This window comes from Oncorhynchus kisutch, linkage group LG10, assembly GCF_002021735.2.
Source record: "Oncorhynchus kisutch isolate 150728-3 linkage group LG10, Okis_V2, whole genome shotgun sequence".
Taxonomy (NCBI): Eukaryota; Metazoa; Chordata; class Actinopteri; order Salmoniformes; family Salmonidae; genus Oncorhynchus; species Oncorhynchus kisutch.
The window spans coordinates 33,170,691-33,196,060 of record NC_034183.2 but is presented as its reverse complement, the minus strand read 5'-3'; the positions used below and the strand labels follow the sequence as shown (position 1 = coordinate 33,196,060).

General features: G+C 41.9%; 1 protein-coding gene across 1 annotated transcript; it reads left to right on the top strand.

Annotated features, from left to right (window-relative positions):
* Positions 1–514: 514 nt before the first annotated feature.
* LOC109897523 (divergent protein kinase domain 1A-like) lies at positions 515–24,381 on the top strand. Its single transcript, XM_020492025.2, has 7 exons — positions 515–629; positions 764–847; positions 17,658–17,792; positions 17,995–18,102; positions 21,498–21,674; positions 21,986–22,201; positions 22,435–24,381. Exons 1-7 carry the CDS (start codon positions 615–617, stop codon positions 23,029–23,031), a joined length of 1,332 nt encoding a protein of 443 aa, XP_020347614.2. The 5' UTR covers positions 515–614; the 3' UTR covers positions 23,032–24,381.
* The last annotated feature ends 989 nt before the right edge of the window (positions 24,382–25,370 follow it).

Genomic DNA, 25,370 nt, shown 5'->3' with positions numbered 1-25,370 from the left:
GTTACAACTGACACTTCTTTGTATAAAAATCCATAAAAAAGACGCCGGCGGATTCATGATTAACTGGCTGAGAAACGCTTTTATCCTGTAAATTTAGATTATTTGCTAGGGGGCAGTTGATTAGTTTGGCTACTTCATAGATGTATGTACTGCTCTTACCTGTTTGGACAATGGACATTGTGGAGTTTGACATAATCAAGTCTAAATAACATCCGTGTGAACAGTCGATGACCAAGCTCACCTGCTACTCACTTCACACTTCTAAGTGGTTGTGTTGTTTACAACATGAACGGGATGCAGGGTTCTGTGTTCTGGTTGTTTGACGTAAAGTAACAGAACGCGCGTGTTACTTTAACACTTTTGTCTGTTCTCCACGACTCACTATTTAAATACTGAATTTCAGGGTAGTCTACCGAACAACAGCCTTTTGCTAAGATTTGTGACAGTACTGCAATTGTATGCACCATTATCAATGAGCCCTTTTCCCATACAATCCCCTCCCACTCTGTCTAACCGTGTACCAAGACAACTGCAGCGCGCTGATAGCGTTCACGTGGATGCTGTTTTGCAGCATCAGAGGCGCACTTCCCAAGACCTAGTTTATTTGACCGGGGATGATACATGATTTGGTAAAACGGACTATTATTTGTTAAGCACTGTGGTTAATTATTGCTACACCAGAAGGCAGAATAATTGTGCAGAATATACGATAATATGTATATATTTGTTCGCTTCTTATGGGGTTTTCTTTTTCCTCCGGCAGGTTAGTGGTGTGAGATGTTCATTATTTGCCATGGCAAGAGGTCTGTTTTCATGGGTCTGGCTGAGGAAGCCTATCTACATACAGGTAAGCCAATGGAAAATCTTTCCTATACTTTCTCGAGGTTGGACCATCACCTATTCACTATTGGAAGGTTGATTTATTCATGATACAGTATGGCACTTTCAACATTATATTTATATTTTGGACACAATTGAATATACATTCATTTGCAATATTTAGATTTTGGTAGACTATACTTTGTGGCTTTATATTATTGTCATTGCCATTATTAATGCTTGTGTGGTTGTTGCATCTGATACAAATGTTTCCTTTAAATTAAGTATCATCATCATCATTGATCATATTTGCAATATGGCACTTAATGCTTTGTGGTGCCCAAGAGCAGCAGTCATTGGTCAAATTCAGTAGGCTACTCACCGTTGCTGTAGCAACAGGGCTGATCATCCAGTGTTCACACAGGACAGGACACAAGGTTTTTTTTCTCTCCCATGAATGCATTCAATCGTTGGTTCTTCTAGCTAAAAATATGTTTTGCTATCTTAGGTTGTAAACCCTCTTATTTGCATTGTCCGAGTATGAGCTCCTGGTGCTGCTCTCGCTCATATTTACCTCCCATCAAAAATACTGTCTTTATGTTATACTCAACCCCATTCCCTTTATAGTGCACTACTTTGACCAGAGCCCTAAGGGCTCTGGAAAAAAGTATTGCATTATAGGGAATAGAGTGCCATTTGGGACACATTCAATATGAGTATTAGGTCAACTTGCTACAGGCCTACAGGCCTATAATAACTGGTCAATGGTTTGCACATTTTTACAATTCTAGACCAATTCAGTAGATGATCAAGCAAACTAAGAATCATGACTAATTTACATATTCTTGGATTTCCCTTACCCCCCCCCCCCCCCCCCCCCCCCCCCCCCCAAAGTTAGGCACATTTTTCTCACAAGTTACTCAAGACCATGCAGGAGATCCAACCTTTACAAGGCAGATGGTGTTTTCTGCAAATTACAGAGCCCAAGCCTTATGTTGTTTATTTAGATATGGTTCCTGTTTGTAGTCATTTCCCCCCCAGTGATTAATGTATTTCTGTTAAATAGCACCCTGGTATTTTATTCCATAGCCTGAAACCCTGGCTTTATCATCTTATCTGTCTGCTGAGCTGTTCAGCCAGGAGTCCCACTGTGAGCTGCATTTGTTTTGCTCTCTGTGTGTGTGTGCGTGCTTGCGTGCGGCGTGTGTGCGTCTGCCACCTCAGTCTCATGGACCGTTTTCTAGGCCATTTTGCTTCTTCCTAATGAAGGCATAGATTGACTGGAACAGCTTCACTCGCCGGTTGGTAACTCCATAGGAAAAGCGATTTTCATACAAACGTATATAAAACCCCAAGCAGGCATGTTGTATTCTTACTAGGATATATCGATTCCTTGTAATTATGTTTATCTATGCACCTCACCGTTTAATAAATGCGCTCCCCAGTAGCCTACTGAATTTCCAAGAATGTCACAAATAATTTAATCTTGGCAACCCGGAACCAATGTAAACGGCCACGAGTGATTACAAATCATTCAACAAATCCTTAGCATTCAAATGATTGCCTATGGTTGAGTCTGTTGTCTGACTTACTCCTCATAATAGTATCAGACATTGCACTGCATGCCGCTGAAGTTATCACCGTCATCCTGCTGTACCTTTCACCTCCACATAGGCTACACACTGTGGAAAGCCATGGTTGTCAGGATGCGGATAGCTCAGTGGTCCAGCCAAGTATTCCGAAAACTGCTCCATGGAGCCTGTCTGTCTGCCAGGAGACAGGGGTAATCCTGCCATGCTGGCTCCAGTTTACTGTGCTCAGTCATCCAAATCTGATATCCAATGCTCCTTGAGTCCTTGACGCTCAGAGTTAGACTCTGGGAATGACGCATAGGCTGCGTTCCAAATGGCGAAGTGGATATCACCGAACACGTAGCCCTGGCTGCATGTCTCCTGTGATTTGTCACCTATCTGGCACAGTGTGAATGTGTGATCAGGCACTGCTCTATTTTTGTACGGCTATTAGGAATTAAAACAACAGATGCCCATTGCCCACCCACCAGTTTTATCCGTATGGAGTAAGAGAGAACCAGGTCTGATATACCCTTGTGGCCCGAGCCTACATGAATATGATTGAGGAACTGTGTCAGTATGAAAGTTTAAAGGTTATATGGATGGGTATATAAATAGGACATAGACGAAGGCACAAGACAACAAACATTAGAGCGGGTTATGATCATGACATTTGATGTTGGCACAGTTTAACAGTACTAACTAAAACACACGTACACAAGACAGAGAAAATTGTTCAAAATGCTAAATTGCCTGTTTTTGGAAGAATTTGGGTTACCAACATATTAGTCAGTTCTTCAATTGCAGTTGAACTCAAAGAGATGTGGGGGAGGTTTAAGGAAGAGCTGTCTGTCACGTCTAATCTTTCCACTGCTCTCTCTCCTCAGGGGAACACCTGCGTGCTCCCATTTCTCAATCTGCTCTTCTTTCCATTCTCTGCAGTGCATGACTCTATCAGCATTTGTTCACGAACCAATACAATGTCTGGGGTCTAAGCTTTTCCAGGTGGACTTGGTGGGAGCCTAAAGAAATCAATATTACTTAAGATGCAACATTTTGCTGTTATGACAACTATTTTGCTATTCTGTGCATGCATGCTTGTGAGTGTTTGCGTGCCTGTGTGCCTGCGTGAGAGATGAAGAGAGAGCTAGTATGTGTATTATAGCATGCATGTACTGTATGTGAGAAGACTGTAACGTACATATTCCATGTTCATGGCCTGTTGAACCAACTACGCAGTATGTAAGTGAAAAGTGAACAACTGGCCCAAAAGCTGTCGCAGTGTTGAGTCAGTTTGGGGATGGGGGTGTGTCTGCATCCAGGAGGGGGTGATGGGGTCTTTCTTATTGCCTGCTGTCTGACTCGGACTGGGATGAGTCAGATCACCCAGGCAATGCATAGCTCCTTCACACAGCACCGACAGAGAGAGTGTTACATCTCCCAGAGCCTGCACCGTGCACACAGAGACTGTGTGATTCCCAAATGGAACCGTATCCCCTATATAGTGCAGTGCTTTGACGAGAGAGAGTCCATCCAGTACAAGTCAAGGGTTTTTCTTTTTCTTAATTTTTTTAAGTGTTAAACAAATCAAAATATATTTTAGATTCTTCAAAGTAGCCACCCTTTGCCTTGATGACAGCTTAGCCCACTCTTGGCATTCTCTCAACCAGCTTTACCTGAAATGCTTTTCCAACAGTCTTTAAGGAGTTCCCACATATGCTGAGCACTTTTTGGGTGCTTTTTCTTCACTCTATGGCCCAACTCGTCCCAAACCATCTCAATTGGGTTGAGGTCGGGTGATTGTGGAGGCCAGGTCATCTGATGCCACACTCCATCACTCTCCTTCTTGGTCAAATAGCCCTTACACATCCAAGAGGTGTATTGGGTCATTGTCCTGTTGAAAAACCAATGATAGTCCCAATAAGCCCAAACCAGATGGGATGGTGTATCGCTGCAGAATGCTGTGGTAGCCATGCTGGTTAAGTGTGCCTTGAATTCTAAGTAAATCACAGACAGTGTCACCAGCAAAGCACCCCCACACATCACACCTCCTCCCCCATGCTTCACGGTGGGAACCACACATGCGGAGATCATTCGTTCACCTACTCTGCGTCTCACAAAGACACGGTGGTTGGAACAAAAATCTCAAATTTTGAATCATCAGACTAAAGGAAGATTTCCACCAATCTAATGTCCATTGCTCGTGTTTTTTGGCCCAAGCAAGTCTCTTCGTCTTTTTGCTGTCCTTTAATAGTGGTTTCTTTGCCTCAATTGACCATGAAGGCCTGATTCACAAAGTCTCCTCTGAACAGTTGATGTTGAGATGTGTCTGTTACTTGAACTCCGCTGCAATTTCAGAGGCTGGTAACTCTAATGAACTTATCCTCTGGAGCAGAGGTAACTCTGGGCCTTCCTTTCCTGTGGTGGTCCTCATGAGAGCCAGTTTCATCATAGCGCTTGATGGTTTTTGTGACTGCACATTTTCCGTATTGACTGACCTTCAAGGGTTTTACCAAATAGGGCTATCTTCTGTATACCACCCCTACCTTGTCACAACACAACTGATTGGCTCAAATGCATTAAGAAGTAAAGAAATTCCACAAATGAACTTTTAACAAGGCACACCTGTTAATTGAAATGCATGCCAGCTGGTTGAGAGAATGCCAAGAGTGTGCAAAGCTGTCATCAAGGCAAAGAATCTAAAATCTAAAATATTTTTTGATTTGTTTAACACTTTATTGGTTACTACATGATTCCATATGGGTTATTTCACAGTTTTGATGTCTTTGCTATTATTCTACAATGTAGAAAATTGTAAAATGAAAGAAAAACCCTTGAATCAGTAGGTGTGTCCAAACCTTTGACTGGTACTGTATATACTGTTCTATTCTACTGTATTTTAGTCAATGCCACTCCGACATTGCTCGTCCTAATATTTATATATTTCTTTATTCCATTATTTTACTTTTAGATTTGTGTGTATTGTTGTGTTTTGTTAGATATTACTGCACTGTTGGAGCTGGGAACACAAGCATTTAGCTTATTACACCCGCAATAACATCTGCTAAATATGTGTATGTGACCAATAACATTTGATTTGATAAACCCCAAGGCCCAATGTAATGCATGAAAGTCAGTATTTAGAGGACAAACAGCGTTCCAAAAGGCACCCTACTCCCTATAAAGTGTATTTATTTTGACCAGGGACAGTTAATGCACGATACAAGGGAATGGAGAGCCATTTGGGATGCACTCTTGCTCTTTCCCCACTAGCAGCCTATGGGATCCTGTATAGGAGAGAGAAATGCATCATCACAGAGTTGAAATGATAGCCCTCAAAACAGTGAGTTTTAAAGGCCAACCACATACAGTTGAAGTCGGAAGTTTACATACACCTTAGTCAAATACAATTCAACTCAGTTTTTCACAATTCCTGAAATGTAATCCTAGTAAAAATGTATTGTCTTAGTTCAGTTAGGATCACTACTTTATTTTAAGAATGTGAAATATCAGAATAACATTAGAGAGAAGGATTTATTTCAGCTTTTATTTTTTTCATCACATTCCCAGTGGGTCAGAAATGTACATGCACTCAATTAGTATTTGGTAGGATTGCCTTTAAATTGTTTAACTTGGGTCAAACGTTTCGGGTGGCCTTCCACAAGCCTCCCTCAATAAGTTGGGTGAATTTTGGCCCATTCCTCCTGCCAGAGCTGGTGTAACTGAGTCAGGTTTGTAGGCCTCATTGCTCGCACACGCTTTTTCAGTTCTGAACCCAAATCTTCTATAGGATTCAGGTCAGGGCTTTGTGATGCCCACTCCAATAATTTGACTTTGTTAACTTTGGAAGTATGCTTGGGGTCATTGTCCATTTGAAAGACCCATTTGCGACCAAGCTTTAACTTCCTGACTTATGTCTTGAGATGTTGCTTCAATAATGCCATTATCGATCTACTGAGACCATTTATAGAGACCATGTATAATCATTATTAATCAGGAAGGAAGTGTTAAAAAAAGGCAATAACAATTTAGTGTGTCAGAAAGATACACACTGAGTGTACAAACATTAGGAACGCCTGCTCTTTCCAAGACAGACTGACCAGGTGAATCCAGGTGAAAGCTATGATCCCTTATTGATGTCACTTGTTAAATCCACTTCAATTGGTGTAGATTACGGGGAAGAGACAGGTTACAGAAGGATTTTTAAGCTTGAAGTAAATTCCATTTAAATCAATGTATTGGTCACATACACATGGTTAGCAGATGTTTTGGTGAGTGTAGCGAAATGCTTGTAATTTAGACATTGATTGTGTGTGTGTGCCATTCAGAGGGTGAATGGGCAAGACCAAAGATGTAAGTGACTTTGAATGGGGTATGGTAGTAGGTGCCAGGTTTGAGTGTGTCAAGAAATGCAACGCTACTGGGTTTTTCCACGCTCAACAGTTTCCTGTGTGTATCAAGAATGGTCTACCACCCAAAAGAAATCCAGCCAACTTGACACAACTGTGGAAAGCATGGGCCAGTGCTCAGCATACATGGGCCAGCATCCCTGTGGAACGCTTGCAACACCTTGTAGAGTCCATGCCCTAACGATTTGAGGACAAAGGGGGTTCAACTAAATATTTGGAAGGTGTTCCTAATGTTTTTTACACTCAGTGTAGATTGTACAGTACTGTAACTGTCTCTCTGTACCTAACCATGTGTTACCACGGAGAGCCATTGGGTTGTTGATTACTAAAGTAAGTATTCCAATTCCAAATTATATGGGTAGAACACTCTGAGGATGTGCAAAAGACAGAGATGATTGTTCCATAGATATGGGGTCAAATGAAATGATATAATTGATTCAATGCTGGCTCATACAGAATACATAGATAATCTATCTCTCCCCTCATTCTATGGCCCTCTTCACCTCTGTCCAGTGATTTATTGTTCTCTCTGTCACAATGGTAAAGTCATCTGGGAAGAATGAGTCACCTGGTCTGTGCTCACAGATGGTAGCTTGACTAAAACAAACAGAGATGCAAGACCAACAGAGACTGGGAACATGGAAGAAGTCCTCTGAGTCTCCTCCCTCCCTGGTCTGTCACTGGCTACATCCCAAATGACAACCTATTCCCTATATGTGCACTTATTCCCTATATAGCCCTATGGGCCCTGGTCAAAAGTAGTTCACTGGGCTCTGGTCAAAATATGTGCACTATATGGGGAATAGGGTGCCATTTTGGCCTGTATTCATGGAAGCCAAGGGATGCCAGGCTTCCCCAACAAAATATACCAAGAAAAAAAACACTTCAAATAATTCATCTTTTGTCTCTCTGTGTTTCATAATTTCCCTTCAATTCGCAAAAAGCTGAATGTATCTCACTGAAAAAAGCATCCAAGTGAGCGAAACAGCGCCCCTTTCTCTCTGTATGTATAGGCCATCTATCTGATGCTGTCTGGTCCAAAAGAGTATGACATTGTTGCTGCCTGTAGCATTGAATACAGGGGAAGCCAAACAGTGTTGAGCTCAACTGTGAATGGTCCTGGTGTACTTAAAAAAAGTGTCAAGGGAAGCCAGTTTGGATTTGACTTCCTCCCGATCACATCGAGAGCATACGTCATTGACAGAAACTTGTTGTGTGTCTCATTGAGTTGTTTTCTTCCGGTGGCTAGCTAGCTAGCTAAAACTGTCCCTTTCCTAAATTAGCCATGGGATGGAGATAGGCATTTGGACTTGTGGTTTTAGGCTACATAATTCTCTGTAATGGCCAACGATTTTATCCAACCATAAATTCATACATTGTTCCCCTGGCCTGAGAGGATGGAAGTTCAATATGTAGCTAAATATAGAAGGCTAATGATTAACCTCAGTGTCCCTATACCTGGATGGTTGTTGCTAACTTGCGCTTATGTGACTAGAATGACATTGTAAGTAACAGACAACTTTTCAGGACATAGACGTGTCTTATATGGGCAGAAAGCTTAAATTATTGTTAATCTAACTGCACTGTCCAATTTACAGTAGCTATTGCAGTGAAAAAATACAATGCTATTGTTTGAGGAGAGTGCAACAACAACAACTTATCACTCCAGCTGGTTTGATACATTCATCTCTGAAGGTAAATAATGTACTTACATTCAGTAATCTTGCTCTGATTTGTCATCCTAAGGGTCCCAGAGATCAAATGTAGCGTAGTTTTGTTTGATCAAATACATTTTTATATTCAGTAGGAGCTGGGTTTTACAGTTTGAACCCCTGCTGTGTCTTGAGCTACAGGCAGTTAGATTTGGGTATGTCATTTTAGGCAAAAATTGGAAAAAAGGGTCCGATCCTTACTAAAGATGCCCATAAAAGGAAGTTAGGCTAGCGAGCAAGCATTTTCGCCAGTAGCCTAAAACAACAAATCATTTAAGTGTGTACTGTATGACAGAGTGGTAGAGTGTTTCGTCAACATGAAAGAGAGGATGGCATTGGCGTTTCTCTACAATTAGGGTGAGTGAACATGTTTTTTCTACTTGCACAAACACACACGCACAAACACACTAAAATCAGAACCATGGACAGCCATATCATATTTAGCTTACTTTGATTGGACTAAATTGTTCTTGGTATCTTTTATCATTGGTGATTTGATGATAAAATGTTGAAGTTGAAATGGTGCTGGAATAGTGGAAGCAGCTCCTGTTTTCTTTGCGACTTGCGGTAACTCTGTGGTTTTAAATCATTAGTTGTTTGGTAGTGCGAAAATGTCAGAAACATTAACTCGCTTGACCATGCTGCAGGTCATGTAACTGTTTGTTACATGCAATATGCTTTGTGTAGTTCACCGGACAGATGTTGCTCTCCGGTTTTGTGATGAAACACAGTGGCAGAATAATTCAACCACACCTTTATCTTCTTATTGTCTCGGCCTTAGGCCTATACAACAATGTCGCAAGGCATATGAACTAACAGGTTATAACTCATACAACACAATTATCACAAAAACATAGGTTGTAATATGGCATTTTTTTCTGTCTGCGCTTCCCCAGGGATTTTATCCACGCACTGCCATTGTTTGGGACACAGCCTTTGTCAGTAAACAGGGCTGTATTGCTCTCCCTCAATAAAAGGAGTTATCACTCCTTTCACATACATTTGATACTTTTTACAAGAACACCCAGCTCTTCTGGATATGAATAATACAGTAAACAGGTCTAGGATGTCTGTTTGCTGTTAGTTCCTGAGGAACATGTCGAAAGGTTGGATTTTCTAGGAAGATCAACATTCTATATTTATTTCCCCAAATGCATTTAGCAAACTGACTCAAATTTATGAAGTGTTGTTTTGAATCATTTTCTTTTTCTATGAATCTCACGTTTCACAGCCTGACCAAACGACGTGTGTGTTATCTGTCTCTCGCCTCATCTATTTTGCATAATTGTTATCATGCTTAAACTTGCATATTTCATGATGCCCCCCCCCCCAGTGATGGAGCTATTTATATCCATTCATTAATTCATTGGATAACTAGACTACTGGTACTAGACCAGCCTGCTCATTAAAGTGACTGGAAATCCCTGTAGTGCTCAGTGATTCTCTTGCTTTCAACATTCCAAAATGCTACTGATATTAAGTATTCACAAAAGACTATTTCTAGTCATGTCTTCTGTAAAGATTTGTGCCATATTTCTCAACTTCACATTCGTACTTCCTTGGTAATATGATTTATCCTTATTGCAACATAAAGGTGGGGCAATACTTAGCCTAAATATCCAACAGTTTCGGCATTTTATAATATTTACTCGTCTGTGCATGTTCAAAGATGATCTAGATCAGGGCCGACTAAACTGGGCTCAAAATTCCCAGCCCCCCCCCCCAAAAAAAATATATTTTTAGTTTTTAAGAAGTTGGGTCTCAACTTACTGTTGAGAGACTGCATAGTACACGGTTCCCCAACTGGCATTCCATGGGCCGAATTTGGAATTTGGCCCGCGGGTGGTTTTATTTGGGCCCCCGAGTATTCTGAGCTAAAATAAATTGTATAGGTGTGATAAAGTGCGTCTCGGTGAGAGGTGTAGGAGTCAGGCGCAGGAGAGCAGGGATTTTCTTTGAGAAGCGTGTTTAATGTAGAGATCTGTACACATAGTCCACCAATACAAAATTGGCCCAGATGAATGTCCAAACAACGCGCTCGAAGGAAAACAAACTGGTGTCAGTACACGGAGGAACAACCACAGTTCCGACACTACATACACATACGTCAATGCGAAAACAATAAACCGCATAGAATACTGAACGCTAATACTCACAAACTTAATCCTGCACGAATTACAGCAGGTAACAGGTGCCCTATATACACACAGAAATCAAAGCAATTGAAACCAGGTGTGAAAAGGAACACAGACAAAACAACCAGAAAAAGAAAAAGGGATCGGTAGCGGCTAGTAAACCGGCGACGCCGAGCGCCGCCCAAACAGGGAGAGGAGTTACCTTCGGTAGAAGTTGTGACAATAGGCCTCCGTGGGGTGACGCACAATTGGCCCAGCGTCGTCCAGGTTAGGGAGGGCTTGGCCGGTAGGGATATCCTTGTCTTATCGCGCACCAGTGACTCCTGTGGCAGGCCGGGCGCAGTGCACGCTAACCAAGGTTGCCAGGTGCACGGTGTTTCCTCCGACACATTGGTGCGGCTGGCTTCCGGGTTGGATGCGCGTTGTGTTAAGAAGCAGTGCGGCTTGGTTGGGTTGTGTATTGGAGGACGCATGACTTTCAACCTTCGTCTCTCCCGAGCCCGTACGGGAGTTGTAGCGGTAAGACAAGATAGTAGCTACTAAAACAATTGGATTCCATGAAAAATTGGTGAGAAAAAGGGGTAAAAAATAAATAAATAAATTGTATATACATTTTTTACCATTGTAGGACATCATTAAAGACTGTAAAAACACCAGGAAATCAGCTCCAAGAGATTTAATTTAACATATATGTTCCCAAGTATTCCCACACATAAGAGAGATGTGATAGTATGCAAATGTAAGCAAGGTTTTAAATTCTTATGTTTTAGTCAAACATTATACTGTATTTGTTTTGGTTTCTTGCGGTCAATTTGCAGTCTACAAATTATTTGTAATTGTGTTCCGGCCCCTCAACCATCTGCTCAAGAACAAATCGGCCCGCGGCTGAATCTAGTTGATGATCCCTGGCATAATAGAATACACAACATGCAATTTCGAAATTTGTTTTCGAAACAGTTTTCCAATTGTTATCTCAGTCACTGACAGTCAATCAATTAGCCCATGTAAGCTAACATTTTATTGATTGCTAGGTACGTTTATTTTATTAGTCACCCTCACTCAGATATCATATGAACATGGCATACATAAGCCATGGCAAAATGTGTAGAACTGCAGGAATTTTGCATTTAAACTGCACAACGCTATTGAGGCGTGTCACGCCCTGGCCATAGAGAGGCTTTTTATTCTATTTTGGTTAGGCCAGGGTGTGACTAGGGTGGGCATTCTATGTCCTTTTTTCTATGTTTTGTATTTCTATGTCCTGGCCTGGTATGGTGCTCAATCAGGGACAGCTGTCTATCGTTGTCTCTGATTGAGAACCATACTTAGGTACCCTTTTCCCCCACCTGTTTTGTGGTAAGTTAACTTTGACTTTGTTCAGGGCACATAGCCCAAAGCTTCACGGTTTGGTTTTGTTCTTTGTTTTGTCGGCATCATTTTTAATAAAGACATTTTTAATAAAGAGAAAATGTACGCTTACCATGCTGCACCTTGGTGCAATCCTTCAGCCAGCCGTGACAAGGCGGCCCGGGACATATCAAGTTATAAAAAATCAAATCAAATCAATTTTATTGGCCGCCTACACATATTTTGCAGATGTTATCGCAAATGCAGCAAAATGCCTGTGTTCCTAGCTCCAACAATGCAGTAATACCTAACAATACATGCAAATCCAAAAAAGGAATTAAGAAATTAGAAATATTGGATTGAGGTTTTAAAGCTCCTTTTCTTGCAATTCTATACATTATTTAGCTTTGTCTAACAGTTGTAATAGTAGAATCCACAATGTGCAATTGTTCAAAAGCTATTTATAACTTGTCTGAAATATCCTTATCAACTTGCCCATGTAAGCTAAAGTTTTTTTGCTAGTTTTTCTCATGTTCCGCAACATTTCTATAGGCTATGCAATTGCGTGATGGCGTCTATTAAAGAGAGGAAGATCCCATCAGCTAGGCCTACTATATTTATTCCTCAACTTTCCCACTATTAAGCACACTGCTTTGCTTTACAACAGAAGTATAGCCTATCTGGCTGGCATGAAAATGAACCACGGGAAAAGCATCCTCCATTCGCTATTTAAGTGCATAGATGACATGTCTTTTTTCCCCGGCTGCCCCTGTTCCGAGACAGGTGTATGCTAATGGTCCATTCTAAATCAAAACTCATTTCACACATATATTATTTAGTGTGTGTTAAATATAAGATTAAATTAAGAATAGTCTGATGGGTGGCAATATTAGTATTAATGAATGACATTATCACTTGTGAATGATTTCCTGCATGTGCAGTAAGGCAAGAAACAGCGCTTGTGTTATTATAATATCTTTTTTTGTACAGTCACACACCTCATGTAACCTAGTCCTTTATAATAAAGCATTACATGCATAATCACATTTGCGGTCACTTTGGAGAATGGTGTTTTCCATCTAATTGATTGCATTTTGGAACATTCACTTATAGCCTACTGCCGTGTGCTCATTGCTGTGCTCATAATGTAGAGAAATAGCCTAATAGTTTATCAACATATTTAAGCTGAACGTTCTGTTTTGTTGCATCGGTCTCTTTGGTGTTTCTTGGGGGACTATTTCTTTCTTGCACAGAATAGGTCCGGTTTTGTACTATGGGGGACAGTATATTGACAAAAGCTAGTGTTTTTGCTGTTTATTAGGCATACTCATCTTGTTGGCTGACGAAAAGTAAATGTGGACAGTTCCAACATCTTCAATATGAGCCACGGAATTCGATAAGAAGCCGATGTTTCTGTCTTCGTGTGTAGCCTACTTTGGAGCTGAGATGCCTGTGAGAAGGACCCAATCATGTGACCGGCATTAGCTAATAAGAATTGAGATATCTGAGAGAGCCATGTGAGTGAGAGGTGCTTTAGAGCAAGGCGATTGGCAGCAGGGAGAAGATAATTATAATTATTATATTCAGCCCAAGGGCACTGTGAGGGAAATTGTATGATCATGTATCAAATCAATGCTATTTTTATGTTTATGTATCAAATCAATGCAACTTTCTAATAACTAATTAGATAGGTTCATACAGGTGACTGACTGATTGTGTATGGAGGAATCCTAACAATCACTGATCCTCAACTTGGCAGTAAGCCCAGAATATTGCTATGGGAACAACCGAGGTACCTCAGTTTCAAGGTCTCAACTTGGAGAGAGAGAAGGCCTTGTGAGGTATTGGTCAGTCACATGTGCGAGCCACTGGTAATGATGAATTAATTGTGTTAAATTATGCAAATATAACTTGTCTGTGTATAGCCGTATAGAAGACAACTGCAGGGACCGCACCAGTAGAGTTTTTCTGATGGACCTGTATGGTGTGCAGAGTTTGTTGTAACCTCTCCAACTTGCTGATAATAAATAGGGAATCATTTTAAGATTGACTTTAGGTGTCCCTGGTGTTGAATTTCCACCACAGCACAATGGCCACTGGCATGGATTTTTTTCAGTGGTGTAAAATACTTTAAAGTACTACTTAAGTAGGTTTTGGGGTATCTGTACTTTACTTTACTATTTTTACTTTACTACATTTTACTCCATACATTTTACTTTGAAATGATTTATACTTAAGTATATTTTTAACCAAATACTTTGACTTTTACTCAAGTATAATTTTACTGGGTGACTTTTACTTTTACTTGAGTCATTTTCTATTAAGGTATTTTTTTACTTTGACTTAAGTACAACAGTTAAGTCTGACAGTACTTTTTCCACCACTGGATTTTTTAGGGGGCATTATGGCCACACAAGGGGGATGCCGCCTGGAAATTCGAGGCATTTTTGTCAAATTGAGAATGAGAGACTGATGAAGTGTGCAGCCTGCATAAAAAGAAAGCAGGGCTCATGCCTTTCATGGAACTTTTTTCAAATCCTCATTAGAGTCGCATCATGCAGTCTTAGAATGGATTAACCCTTATGTGGTGTTCATGTTTTTGTTATTCACCCAATGTTCGCGGGTCTGATGGACCCACAACATTATTGGGTTTTTAAAACAATACAGAGATAAAAATGTACATACAATTTCCGTACATCTCACTCATTCATATACAGTAATATATATATATATATATATATATATATATATATATATATATATATATATATATATATATATATATATAGTTACAGCAGGCCAGGGTAGGAGAATCAGACACACACACATACAACTTCCGGTACTGTAATTGTTGATTCTGATGGGGAACCAGCATTCTCCTCCTGAATCCTCCTCACGATGGCTGCAGAAGCTGGGGTCCTTGGGATATGTTGCCTCCTCTGGAATTGAGGCCTTACCAATGCCTTGCCCAGCTCCTCAAGAAAGAGCCGTCTCCTCTGAAGCTTTCTTCTGTTTTAATCTGGGTTCAACGCCATCCAGATGACAAACGCGTTGTATGCCGAGATGTCCAAGATGTTGAAGAGTATCACAAGTGGCCAGCGTAGGGTTCTTATTTTGCAGCTGTAGCCAGTCACTATCTTGTCTAAATTGTCCATCGCTCTTTTTGTGGCATTGTAATCCATTGTGATTTCTGGTTTTGATGTTCCTGGCCACAGATTCTTCCATCCCTATGCAGCATACTCATGAGTACCACATTTTTTTCTGGTACTAGAGATGTGTCGGCCGTGAACACAAACTTAGATTTATTGATAGGCCTGTTCTGTGTATTCAACAGCTGAGGTGGGAGCTCTGGCTTGTTTTTTTGTACTGTTCCTACCATCGTCAGCTTCCTCTTGAGGAGCTCCTGTCCCAGCTTGTGCGAATTTAAAAAGTTATCGCATGTGATGTTGTGGCCACGGAGTCCCTGTGTCACGTACCGGACAACCCGCATCCCTTGGTTCTTCTCAGGGGCTCCTCCATCTGGCTTCCCCGTATACACTTGCAAGATCCACACATATTGTGAAACAGCATCACAGGCAGTCCAGATCTTGATTCTGTATTTTGCGGGTTTAGACAGTATATGCTGCCTGAAGGGGCAGAGGCCCCTAAATGGCATAAGCTACTCATCAACAGTAACATTGGGCCCAGGGTTGTAATACAGGGGAAGGTGGTCCACCAACCTGATTGCAGCTAGCTTGTCTTTCTGCCGCCGAGCTTGTCTGGTGTCTCGGTTACAGAAGCAGATAATCCTGAAAATAATGTGGAAGTTCTCCAGATACATTGTTGCACTGAAAAGTTATCTTCCAGTTTCTGCATCCCACAGGGATTCTGTGGATTCCCCATTGGATCTGAAAACACCAGCAAAGATAAGAACCCTAAAGTATGCAGGTTGATGAGTTTGGTCCATCTCCTTCCATCTCTCTCAAAAAACACACCTTCCCTCCGCCATTTTGCCACAACTTTGGAAGTATGCTTGTGGTCATTGACCATTTGGACGACCCATTTGCGGCCAAGCTTTAACTTCCTGACTGATGTCTTGAGATGTTGCTTCAATATATCCACATGCCTCATGATGCTATTTTGTGAAGTGCACCTGTCCCTCCTGCAGCAAAGCACCCCCACAACATGATGCTGCCATCCCCATGCTTCACGGTTGGGATGGTGTTCTTTGACTTGCAAGCCTCCCCCTTTTTCCTCCAAACAGTTCTATTTTTGTTTGTAGTCTGGCATTTTTATAGCGGTTTTGGAACCGTGGCTTCTTCCTTGCTGAGCGGCCTTTCAGGTTATGTCGATATAGGACTCGTTTTAATGTGGATATAGATACTTTTGTACCTGTTTCCTCCAGCATCTTTACAAGGTTATTTGCTGTTGTTCTGGGATTGATTTGCACTTTTCTCACCAAAGTATGTTCATCTCTAGGAGACAGAACGCGTCTCCTTCCTGAACGGTATGGCAACTGCGTGGTCCCATGGTGTTTATACTTGCCTGCTATTGTTTGTACAGATAAACATGGTATCTTCAGGCATTTGGAAATTGCTCCCAATGATGATCTAGCCTTGTGAAGGTCTACAATTTTTTTCTGAGGTCTTGACTGATTTCTTCTGATTTTCCCATGATGTCAAGCAAAGAGGCCCTGAGTTTGAAGGTAGGCCTCGAAATACATCCACAGGTACACCTCCAGTTGACTCAAATGATGTCAATTAGCATATCAGAAGCTTCTAAAGCCATGACATAATTTTCTGGAATTTTCCAAGCTGTTTAAAGGCACAGTCAACTTAGTGTATGTAAACTTCTGACCCACTGGAATTGTGATACAGTGAATTATAAATGAAATAATTTGTCTGTAAACAATTGTTGGCAAAATTACTTGTGTCATGCAGAAAGTAGATGTCCTGAATGACTTGCCAAAACTGTAGTTTGTTAACAAGAAATTAGTGGAGTGGTTGAATAACGAGTTGTAATGACTCCAACCTAAGTGTATGTAAACTTCCGACTTCAACTGTACATAGGGAAACAGTCTCTAGGGTGCAGGGTAGAGTACCGGGTGGTAGCCGTCTGGTAACACTGGCTATGGTTCATGGCAAGGTACTGGTGACCATTAAACAGTCCTTAACAGTCCTTATTAGCCTTATGAACATAGAAGATTGGTTGCAGGTTCTATACTAGAATGGTAAAATGTAATACATATTTTAATACAGGTAATCAGAATGTGTTGCTCGGTGTCAAGTTATATATATATATGGCTGTGATTTTATTAATGTTTGAAGTGTAATTTTATGATTACTTTGAAAAAAAGCTATTGTTTCAACAGCGCCTATTGTTTACCTTTTATATTTCTAAATAAATCATGTCTATTTGTTCAGTACGAAGGCCATCACTCAGATTATATTTTGTCCCACCGAGCCCAAAAGTGTGAGCACCCTTGATCTAGATGCTGTTAACGTGTGTCTTCAGTTTTACTGTATCTGGGTCATGTTCAGTTGTATTATCATAAGATAACCACCCGAACTTCAAATAGGAATGTATTCAGATCATGATCTTATTATTATGTGATGAAGGTCATCACAACTCTCTTTCCCCCTTCTCTCTCCTTTCTCTTTCTCCCCCCCCCCCCCTTTCCCCCAGGCCCGATTCTCTTACCTGCACATGAAGTATATGTTCTTCTCGTGGCTGGCAGTGTTTGTGGGTAGCTGGGTGGTGTATGTGGAGTACTCATCCTACTCAGAGCTGTGCCGTGGACAAGCATGCAAGAATGCCATAGTAAGTTTCCTTATATGAAATTAGTAAATTGATAGAGCCACCTACTGGTTAAAAAAAGACTCATCCTTCAAATACAATATTCCATTGTCAACTCTATATTGTGTTGAAACCATCCTACGAGTTACTATACAAAACAAACACTTTCTGTGTGTCTATTAGTTAGTTACAGTATTCAAACACACACCATATCTATCTATTTCAGTGTGACAAGTACAGGAAAGGAGTGATCGACGGCTCGGCCTGCACCAGCCTGTGTGAGAAAGACACGCTGTACCTGGGGAAGTGTCTCTCATCCAAGCCTAACAACCAGGTCAGATCTGCCTCTGATCCTTTGTCTGTTCCAGCACTAGCTGATATTAGTTCTATGGTAAATCTCAAATGTCTTTCTGTGATTCATCACGTCCTCTCTCCTCGCCTCCTTTCCCGAATGAGAGGGAAGGAGAGAATCCAAGGATCTTCTCCTCCAATCCACATGCATCTCCTCACTTCTTTCTGACATTGGGGAGGTGGTGAGGAGAGAGGACTAGAGGAATCAATAAATTACCTTTAAGATTCACCCCTAGTGTTTAGCACTACAGGGCCAATTGCAACCATCTATGGTCAGCAGATTATCGCCAGCTGATCTCTCATCAAGGCTACTAGGCTACCCTGGGGCGGCAGGGTAGCCTAGTGGTCAGAGCGTTGGGCTAGTAACCGGAAGGTTGCAAGTTCAAATCCCCGAGCTGACAAGGTACAAAGCTGTCGTTCTGCCCCTGTTCCTAGGCCGTCATTGAAAATAAGAATTTGTTCTTAACTGACTTGTCTGGTTAAATAAAGATAAAAAATTAAAATAAATAAAAAAGGATCAGACCCTTTTTTAAATTTAATTTTCACCTAAAATGACATACCCAAATCTAACTGCCTGTAGCTCAGGACCTGAAGCAAGGATATACATATTATTGATACCATTTGAAAGGAAACACTTTGAAGTTTGTGGAAATGTGAAATTAATGTAGGAGAATAAGACATTAGATCTGGTAAAAGATAATCCAAACAAACAACATTTGTTTTCATTTATTTTTTTATTCTCTTTGAAATACAAGAGAAAAGCCATTAAATCACATTGGAGTTTGGGCGCAATTTAGAGTTTGGCCACAAGATTGCAGCAGTGTATGTGCAACATTTCACACTGATCCAATGAAGCATTGCGTTACTGTGCAAAATGTTGTATGATGTCTGCCCAAATGTGCCAAATTGGTCAATTGATGCATTTTCAAGTACATAACTATAGAGAACATACAACAATTATATGGTAATAAAAAAGTACGTTTACAAACTCCCAGGAATGTCATAAATTATGGATAATTAGCTTCCCTACAGAAAAGACAGTAACCTTCATACATCTAGATGACCGTGGGAATGGGGCCAGACACAGCAGTGGTTCAAACTGTTTGAACCTCCATTTGATTATTAAAATCTAACGAAACTATGCTACATTTTATCTCTGGGACCCTCAGGATGACAAATCAGAGCAAGATTACTGAATGTAAGTACATTATTTACCTTCAGAGGTGAATGTATCAAACCAGTTGCCGTGATAAAAGTTTGTTGTTGTGCACTCTCAAACAATAGCATTGTAATTTTCACTGTAATAGCTACTTAGACCCTTCAGTTAGATGAACACAAATTTAAGCTTTCTGGCCATATAATACATGTCTGTGTCCTGGAAAGTTGGCTGGAACAACATCATTCTATTCACATTAGTGCACGTTAGCAACAACCATCCCGGTATAGAGACACCGATCCCGTAGAGGTTAAAAATCACCCACACAGCTGATCTCAATTGCAAACATCATTGGCCACCGATTTACCGCTCCACAACGCGGATGTCAGTGTTATCTTTAAGTCCCATAGAGAATGATAGAGGCCTCTAGTGGCCTAAAGGTCATATTAGCATGGGCAGCGCCATTGAGGGGATCCACCATTTTAATGTAGTCAACTGGGTGGGACTTCCAACTTCATTGGCTGATCCCCCCCCCTGGTGACCGTGTTGGAGTTATGTCCAACCGGTACAGCAGGAGGGATGAGCCAATCGTTTAGGAAAAAAATTGACTACTTCAAAATGAAGAATGCCTCTGGCAGTACCCATGCTGTCACAGACGCTAAAATGGTACCACGGCTCAGGAGAAGACCCAGAGGCAGACAGTTTCGAGGTAACAAAAGTTTATTACAATAACAGGGGTTCAGGCAAACGACAGGTCAAGGGCAGGCACAGGTCAGTAATCCAGAACAGAGTCCAAAAGATACAGAACGTTAGGCAGGCTTAGGCTAGGCAGAGTTCAGTAATCCAAGGCGGTGTCACAAGGTACAGAACGGCAGACAGGATCAGGGTCAGGGCAGGCAGAATGGTCAAAACTGCAACTAGAGAAAAACAGGAGAATGGGGGAAACCGCTGGTAGGCTTGACAAGACGAACTGGAAACAGACAAGCGGAGAACACAACTCTAAATACCCTGGGGAAGATGGGCGACACCTGGAGGGGGGTGGAGACAAGCACAAAGACAGGTGAAACAGATCAGGGTGTGACAAATGCCACAGATAACAAAAATCAGTCCTCTATTTAGCTATGTGTTTAGTCCTGAATGCAACCAAAACATTTTCAAGATGATTTCGCCCTCTGGTGGGTATTATCATCGTAACAATTTAATCCTAAAGTTGATTTATCTATTTGATAATCATTCCGTACAACTGAAAAAGTATTTCATTTCCTTGTTTACCATGGCAAATCTACTATGGCAATATAGCCTCCCCTACACATTTTATGGATGGAAAAATCATGGTGCAGGATACATCTTTCATTTCCAATTTATGAAATCTATTAATGATTTTACTTGTCTTAATAAAATATGGCCATTTCTTCAAATATTCCTTAACTGTAGGCTACAAATTGGATATATCGAAGTAAATCATGATTGAATTGTGGGACATTTTTTAAACAATTTAACAATCATTAATTACAATTGAAATAAAGGATTTCCTTGTTTATCTTGCCACAGCAGTGCCTTACACTGCTGCGCCACTCGGGAAGCCCTTACTGTGACAATCCTACACATTTTATGTTTCCAATATATGTAATCCATTCATTACGATTTGTCTTTCAAAAATATTGTTATTTCTTATCAAGACCATGGGTCGGAAATATCCCTGCACTGTCCATATTTGTGTAACGAAATCAAGTCAGTCGTGATGGGTTATAAAATCTATAACTTTTATCAAATTAAAATGTAGTCTGATAAAGTTATTTAAAATGGCACACATACTATTTTGCAATTTAAGATGATAGGTTTGAATGAAGTATAGGCCTACAACTCCTATATTCTTATAATAAGTATTTTATATTCATCAGCCTTACGGTTTCAGATGCTCCTGATAGGTTGTTATTTAATTGGGGGCGGGAATAAAGAATCTAGACAATGAGAGTTGTAGCTGTCTGCCATCAAAGTAAGATCAGCTAAATCACTGATTTATGCTTGTGGGATTTTCATTGCAATCAAGCTTATTTTAGCACGCAGGTGCGTGTAATCTCCCATTACTATAATTTAAAGAAAACCAGCACTAACACAGTGCTCCATGAGAAGTTCTGCATCTTCCTTGCTATCCACCCAGAGTGACTCTGTGTCTGATAACAAACACCAGCGTGTTGTGGCTCTGTGTGCGTGTCTCTCAGGTGTACTCTGGTGGCTGGGGGGACCTGGAGGGGGTGGTTAAGTGCCAGATGGAGGAGGTTCCTCGTTATGACCCGGGAGCTGAGATGGAGCACAGGAAGGAGGCTTTGCGCTTCAACAAGCCCACCAAGGGAACCTCTGTGGAGAAGTTCAAAGCGATAGTCCTCAGCCACCTCAAGGTCAGAGCACTGTCATCTCATCCCAGTGTGATTCATTAGCCTTCCTGCTTTTCCACTTTATAAATGGTTTCATGTCGGCAACACTTATTTGAAGGCTAGTAACATAGGGACTTCATAACACATTCATAATTCATACATACTGCCTTCATAATCAGGGATTCATAGCCATAGCCATAGTTACGTCACAGTATTCACATTCATGTAACTTATTGCAACCTTTGTACGTGTGTTATGACTTAAGTGTCTAGTGTGTTCATTAATGCAGTTCTGTTATGAAGGTATCGCTTACCCTTATTCCTCTTCCTCTCCAGACCAAGGTGGGTGAACAGGCCAACCTTCAAGACCTGGTGAGCCTGGTTCTTTTCGTGGCCGACTACAACAAAGACGGCCTCATCTCCCTACCCGAGGCCCGTTCCATGTGGGCCCTGCTCCAGCTCAATGAGTTCCTTCTAGCGGTGGTCCTGCAGGACAGGGAGCATGCCCCCAGGCTCCTGGGCTTCTGTGGGGACCTGTACATGATGGAGAAGGTAATCCAATAGGAACACCCATTTATGGATTCTAATAACGTTTTTGGGATAAAAATGTTCTCACACAACACAAAAATGAACACTAACAAATGGATTCCAATCATGAGCTTATTTATGTGATGAAAGTCATTACAGCTCTCGCCCTCCTTCTTCTCCTCACCCTCCTTCTTAACCCCCGTCTCTCTCGCTCCCTCTCTACCCTTCTTTCTCTGTACCTGTATGTGATGGAGAAGGTGCCCTACGCTCCCCTGTACGGCATCAGCCTGCCATGGGTAGTGGAGCTGTGGATACCCGCAGGGTTACGACGCAGCATGGACCAGTGGTTCACGCCCTCCTGGCCCCGCAAGGCCAAGATCTCCATTGGCCTCTTGGAGCTTGTAGAGGACGTCTTCCACGGCACCTTTGGCTCCTTCCTCATGTGTGACGTGAATGCAGCCGACTTTGGCTACAACGACCGCCACGACCTGAAGGTGATGGACGCTCGTCACATCGTCCCCGAGGCCACTTTCCAGGAAGCCATGAGGGAGCGGCGGTGCAACATGGACGAGGACTGTCTGTACGGGACCGACTGTCACACTTCCTGTGACCTCACCAAGCACCGGTGTACGCCAGAGGTGACACGGCCCAACCTGGCCAAGGCGTGCAGCTCGCTGAAGGAATATCTCCTGCGTGGGGCGCCGTCTGACATTCAGGATGAGCTGGAGAAACAGCTGTATGCTTGTATAGCGTTGAAGGGCTCGGCGGAGCAAATGGAGATGGAACACTCGCTTATACTGAACAACCTGAAGACCTTGTTGTGGAAGAAAATATCGCACACTAAGGACTCCTAATGAGGCGAAAATATAGGTACTGTACATCCCGACTTTCCACCCTTCTCCCAAAGTGTGCACTAGAACACTCCCGGTCATGTATTTGAAAGCATTGGTTGGAAACAAGTTTTCGTCATTGTAAATCCAGTACGGAGAGTGGTTAAATACACAATTTGGAAAAGGGTGGAGAATCAGTACACATATGAGCACTACCGCTGCCTCTCTGTCAAACCGTCTGGTTTCACAATGCCTCAGAACTGGACTTGACTGGGAGTCTATGGCAGGAGTGGATGAAACAACCACTGGTTTTAATTGGCAATTCTGTCTCTCACCATCTAGTATAACCCTTAGAACCTCCCCCTACTTTGTGGACTTGTGGAGTTCAAAGTGCAAGTAGCGCAAATTATTTAAACAAATGAGAGTTTGGAAAATGTACTCATCTAGAAATAGTTTTCACATATTAACTTTATATTTCTGAACTCAGAATCAGTTGAACATCCCAAAAATAATATGATTAATGTGATAGAACATTTATTTTAATTTGGCGGTTTTCACCAAGTCCCATCTAACAGAGCTCCACAGTGGAGGTGTCATAATACCCATAAATCCTTGCGGTCAAACAGAAATGGTTCCAATTGTTTTGACATCACTCATTTTTCCCATAGGGGATTTCAGAACACTTCAAAATAAGGGCTGCGTTTCGTGATAACCATATAAATCTCTCTCGAACAAGGTGACATTTATCAATATATTCGGCTGTATTTACACTAGGCTACCTGGGGCAGCAGTAACTGGAAGGTTGCTGGATCAAATACCCAAGCTGGAAAGGTAAAAATCTGTCATTCTGCCCCTGAGCAAGGCAGTTAACCCACTGTTCCCTGGGAGCCGAACACATGGATGTCATTTATGGCAGCCCCCCGCACCTCTCTGATTCAGAGGGGTTGGGTTAAATGTGGAAGACACATTTCAGTTGAAGGCATTCAGTTGTACAACTGACTAGGTATCCCCCTTTCTCTTCCCTTTCAGATTCTAAAATGCTAATTAGCATCAATGTAGACATTACATTTTATTGGTCACATGCACATGGTTAGCAGATGTTATTTCGAGTGTAGCGAAATGCTTGTGCTTCTAGTTCCAACAGTGCAGCAATATCTAACATGTAATCTAACAATTCAACAACAACTACCTAATACATACAAATCTAAGTAAAGGAATTGAATAAGAATATATACATATACATATACATATATGATTGTGCAATCATGGAGTGGCATAGGCAAGATGCAATAGATGGTATAAAATACAGTATATACATATGAGATGATTTATGCAAGATATGTAAACGTTATTAAAATGGCATTATTAAAGTGACTAGTGGTCCATTTATTAAAGTTGCCAATGATTTCAAGCCTGTATGTAGGCAGCAGCTTCTCTGTGTTAGTGATGGCTGTTTAACAGTCTGATGGCCTTGATATAGAAGCTGTTTTCAGTCTCTCGGTCCCAGCTTTGATGCACCCGTACTGACCTCGCCTTCTGGATGGTAGCGGGGTGAACAGGCAGTGGCTCGGGTGGTTGTTGTCCTTGATGATCTTTATGGCCTTCCTGTGACATCGGGTGGAGTAGGTGTCCTGGAGGGCAGGTAGTTTGCCCCCGGTGATGTGTTGAGCACGCACCCTTGTGGGGGATCAGCGAAGTGGAGGTGTTATTTCCTATCTTCACCACCCGTCAGGAAGTCCAGGACCCAATTGCACAGGGCAGGGTTGAGACTCAGGGCCTCAAGCTTACTGATGAGCTTGGAGGGTACTATGGTGTTGAATGCTGAGCTCTAGACAATGAACAGCATTCTTACATAGGTATTCCTCTTGTCCAGATGGGATAGAGTAGTGGGCAGTGTGATGGCGATTGCATCGTCTGTGGACCTATTGGGGCGGTAAACAAATGGAAGTGGGTCTAGGGCAGGGGTGGGCCGACTTTTTGGTTCGAGGGCCACATCGGGATTTTGAAATTCAATTGGGGGAGACCAATTGTTTGTTAAAATCAATTAGCCATCGCAGTGCTAGCTGTGCCACCAGAGACTCTGGGTTCGCGCCCAGGCTCTGTCGCAGCCGGCCGCGACCGGGAGGTCCATGGGGCGACGCACAATTGGCCTAGCGTCGTCCGGGTTAGGGAGGGTTTGGCCAGTAGGGATATCCTTGTCTCATCGTGCACTAGCGACTCCTGTAGCGGGCCGGACAAAGTGCACGCTAACCAGGTCGCCAGGTGCACAGTGTTTCCTCCGACACATTGGTGCGACTGGCTTCCGGGTTGGATGCGCGCTGTCTTTAGAAGCAGTGCGGCTTGGTTGGGATGTGTTTCGGAGG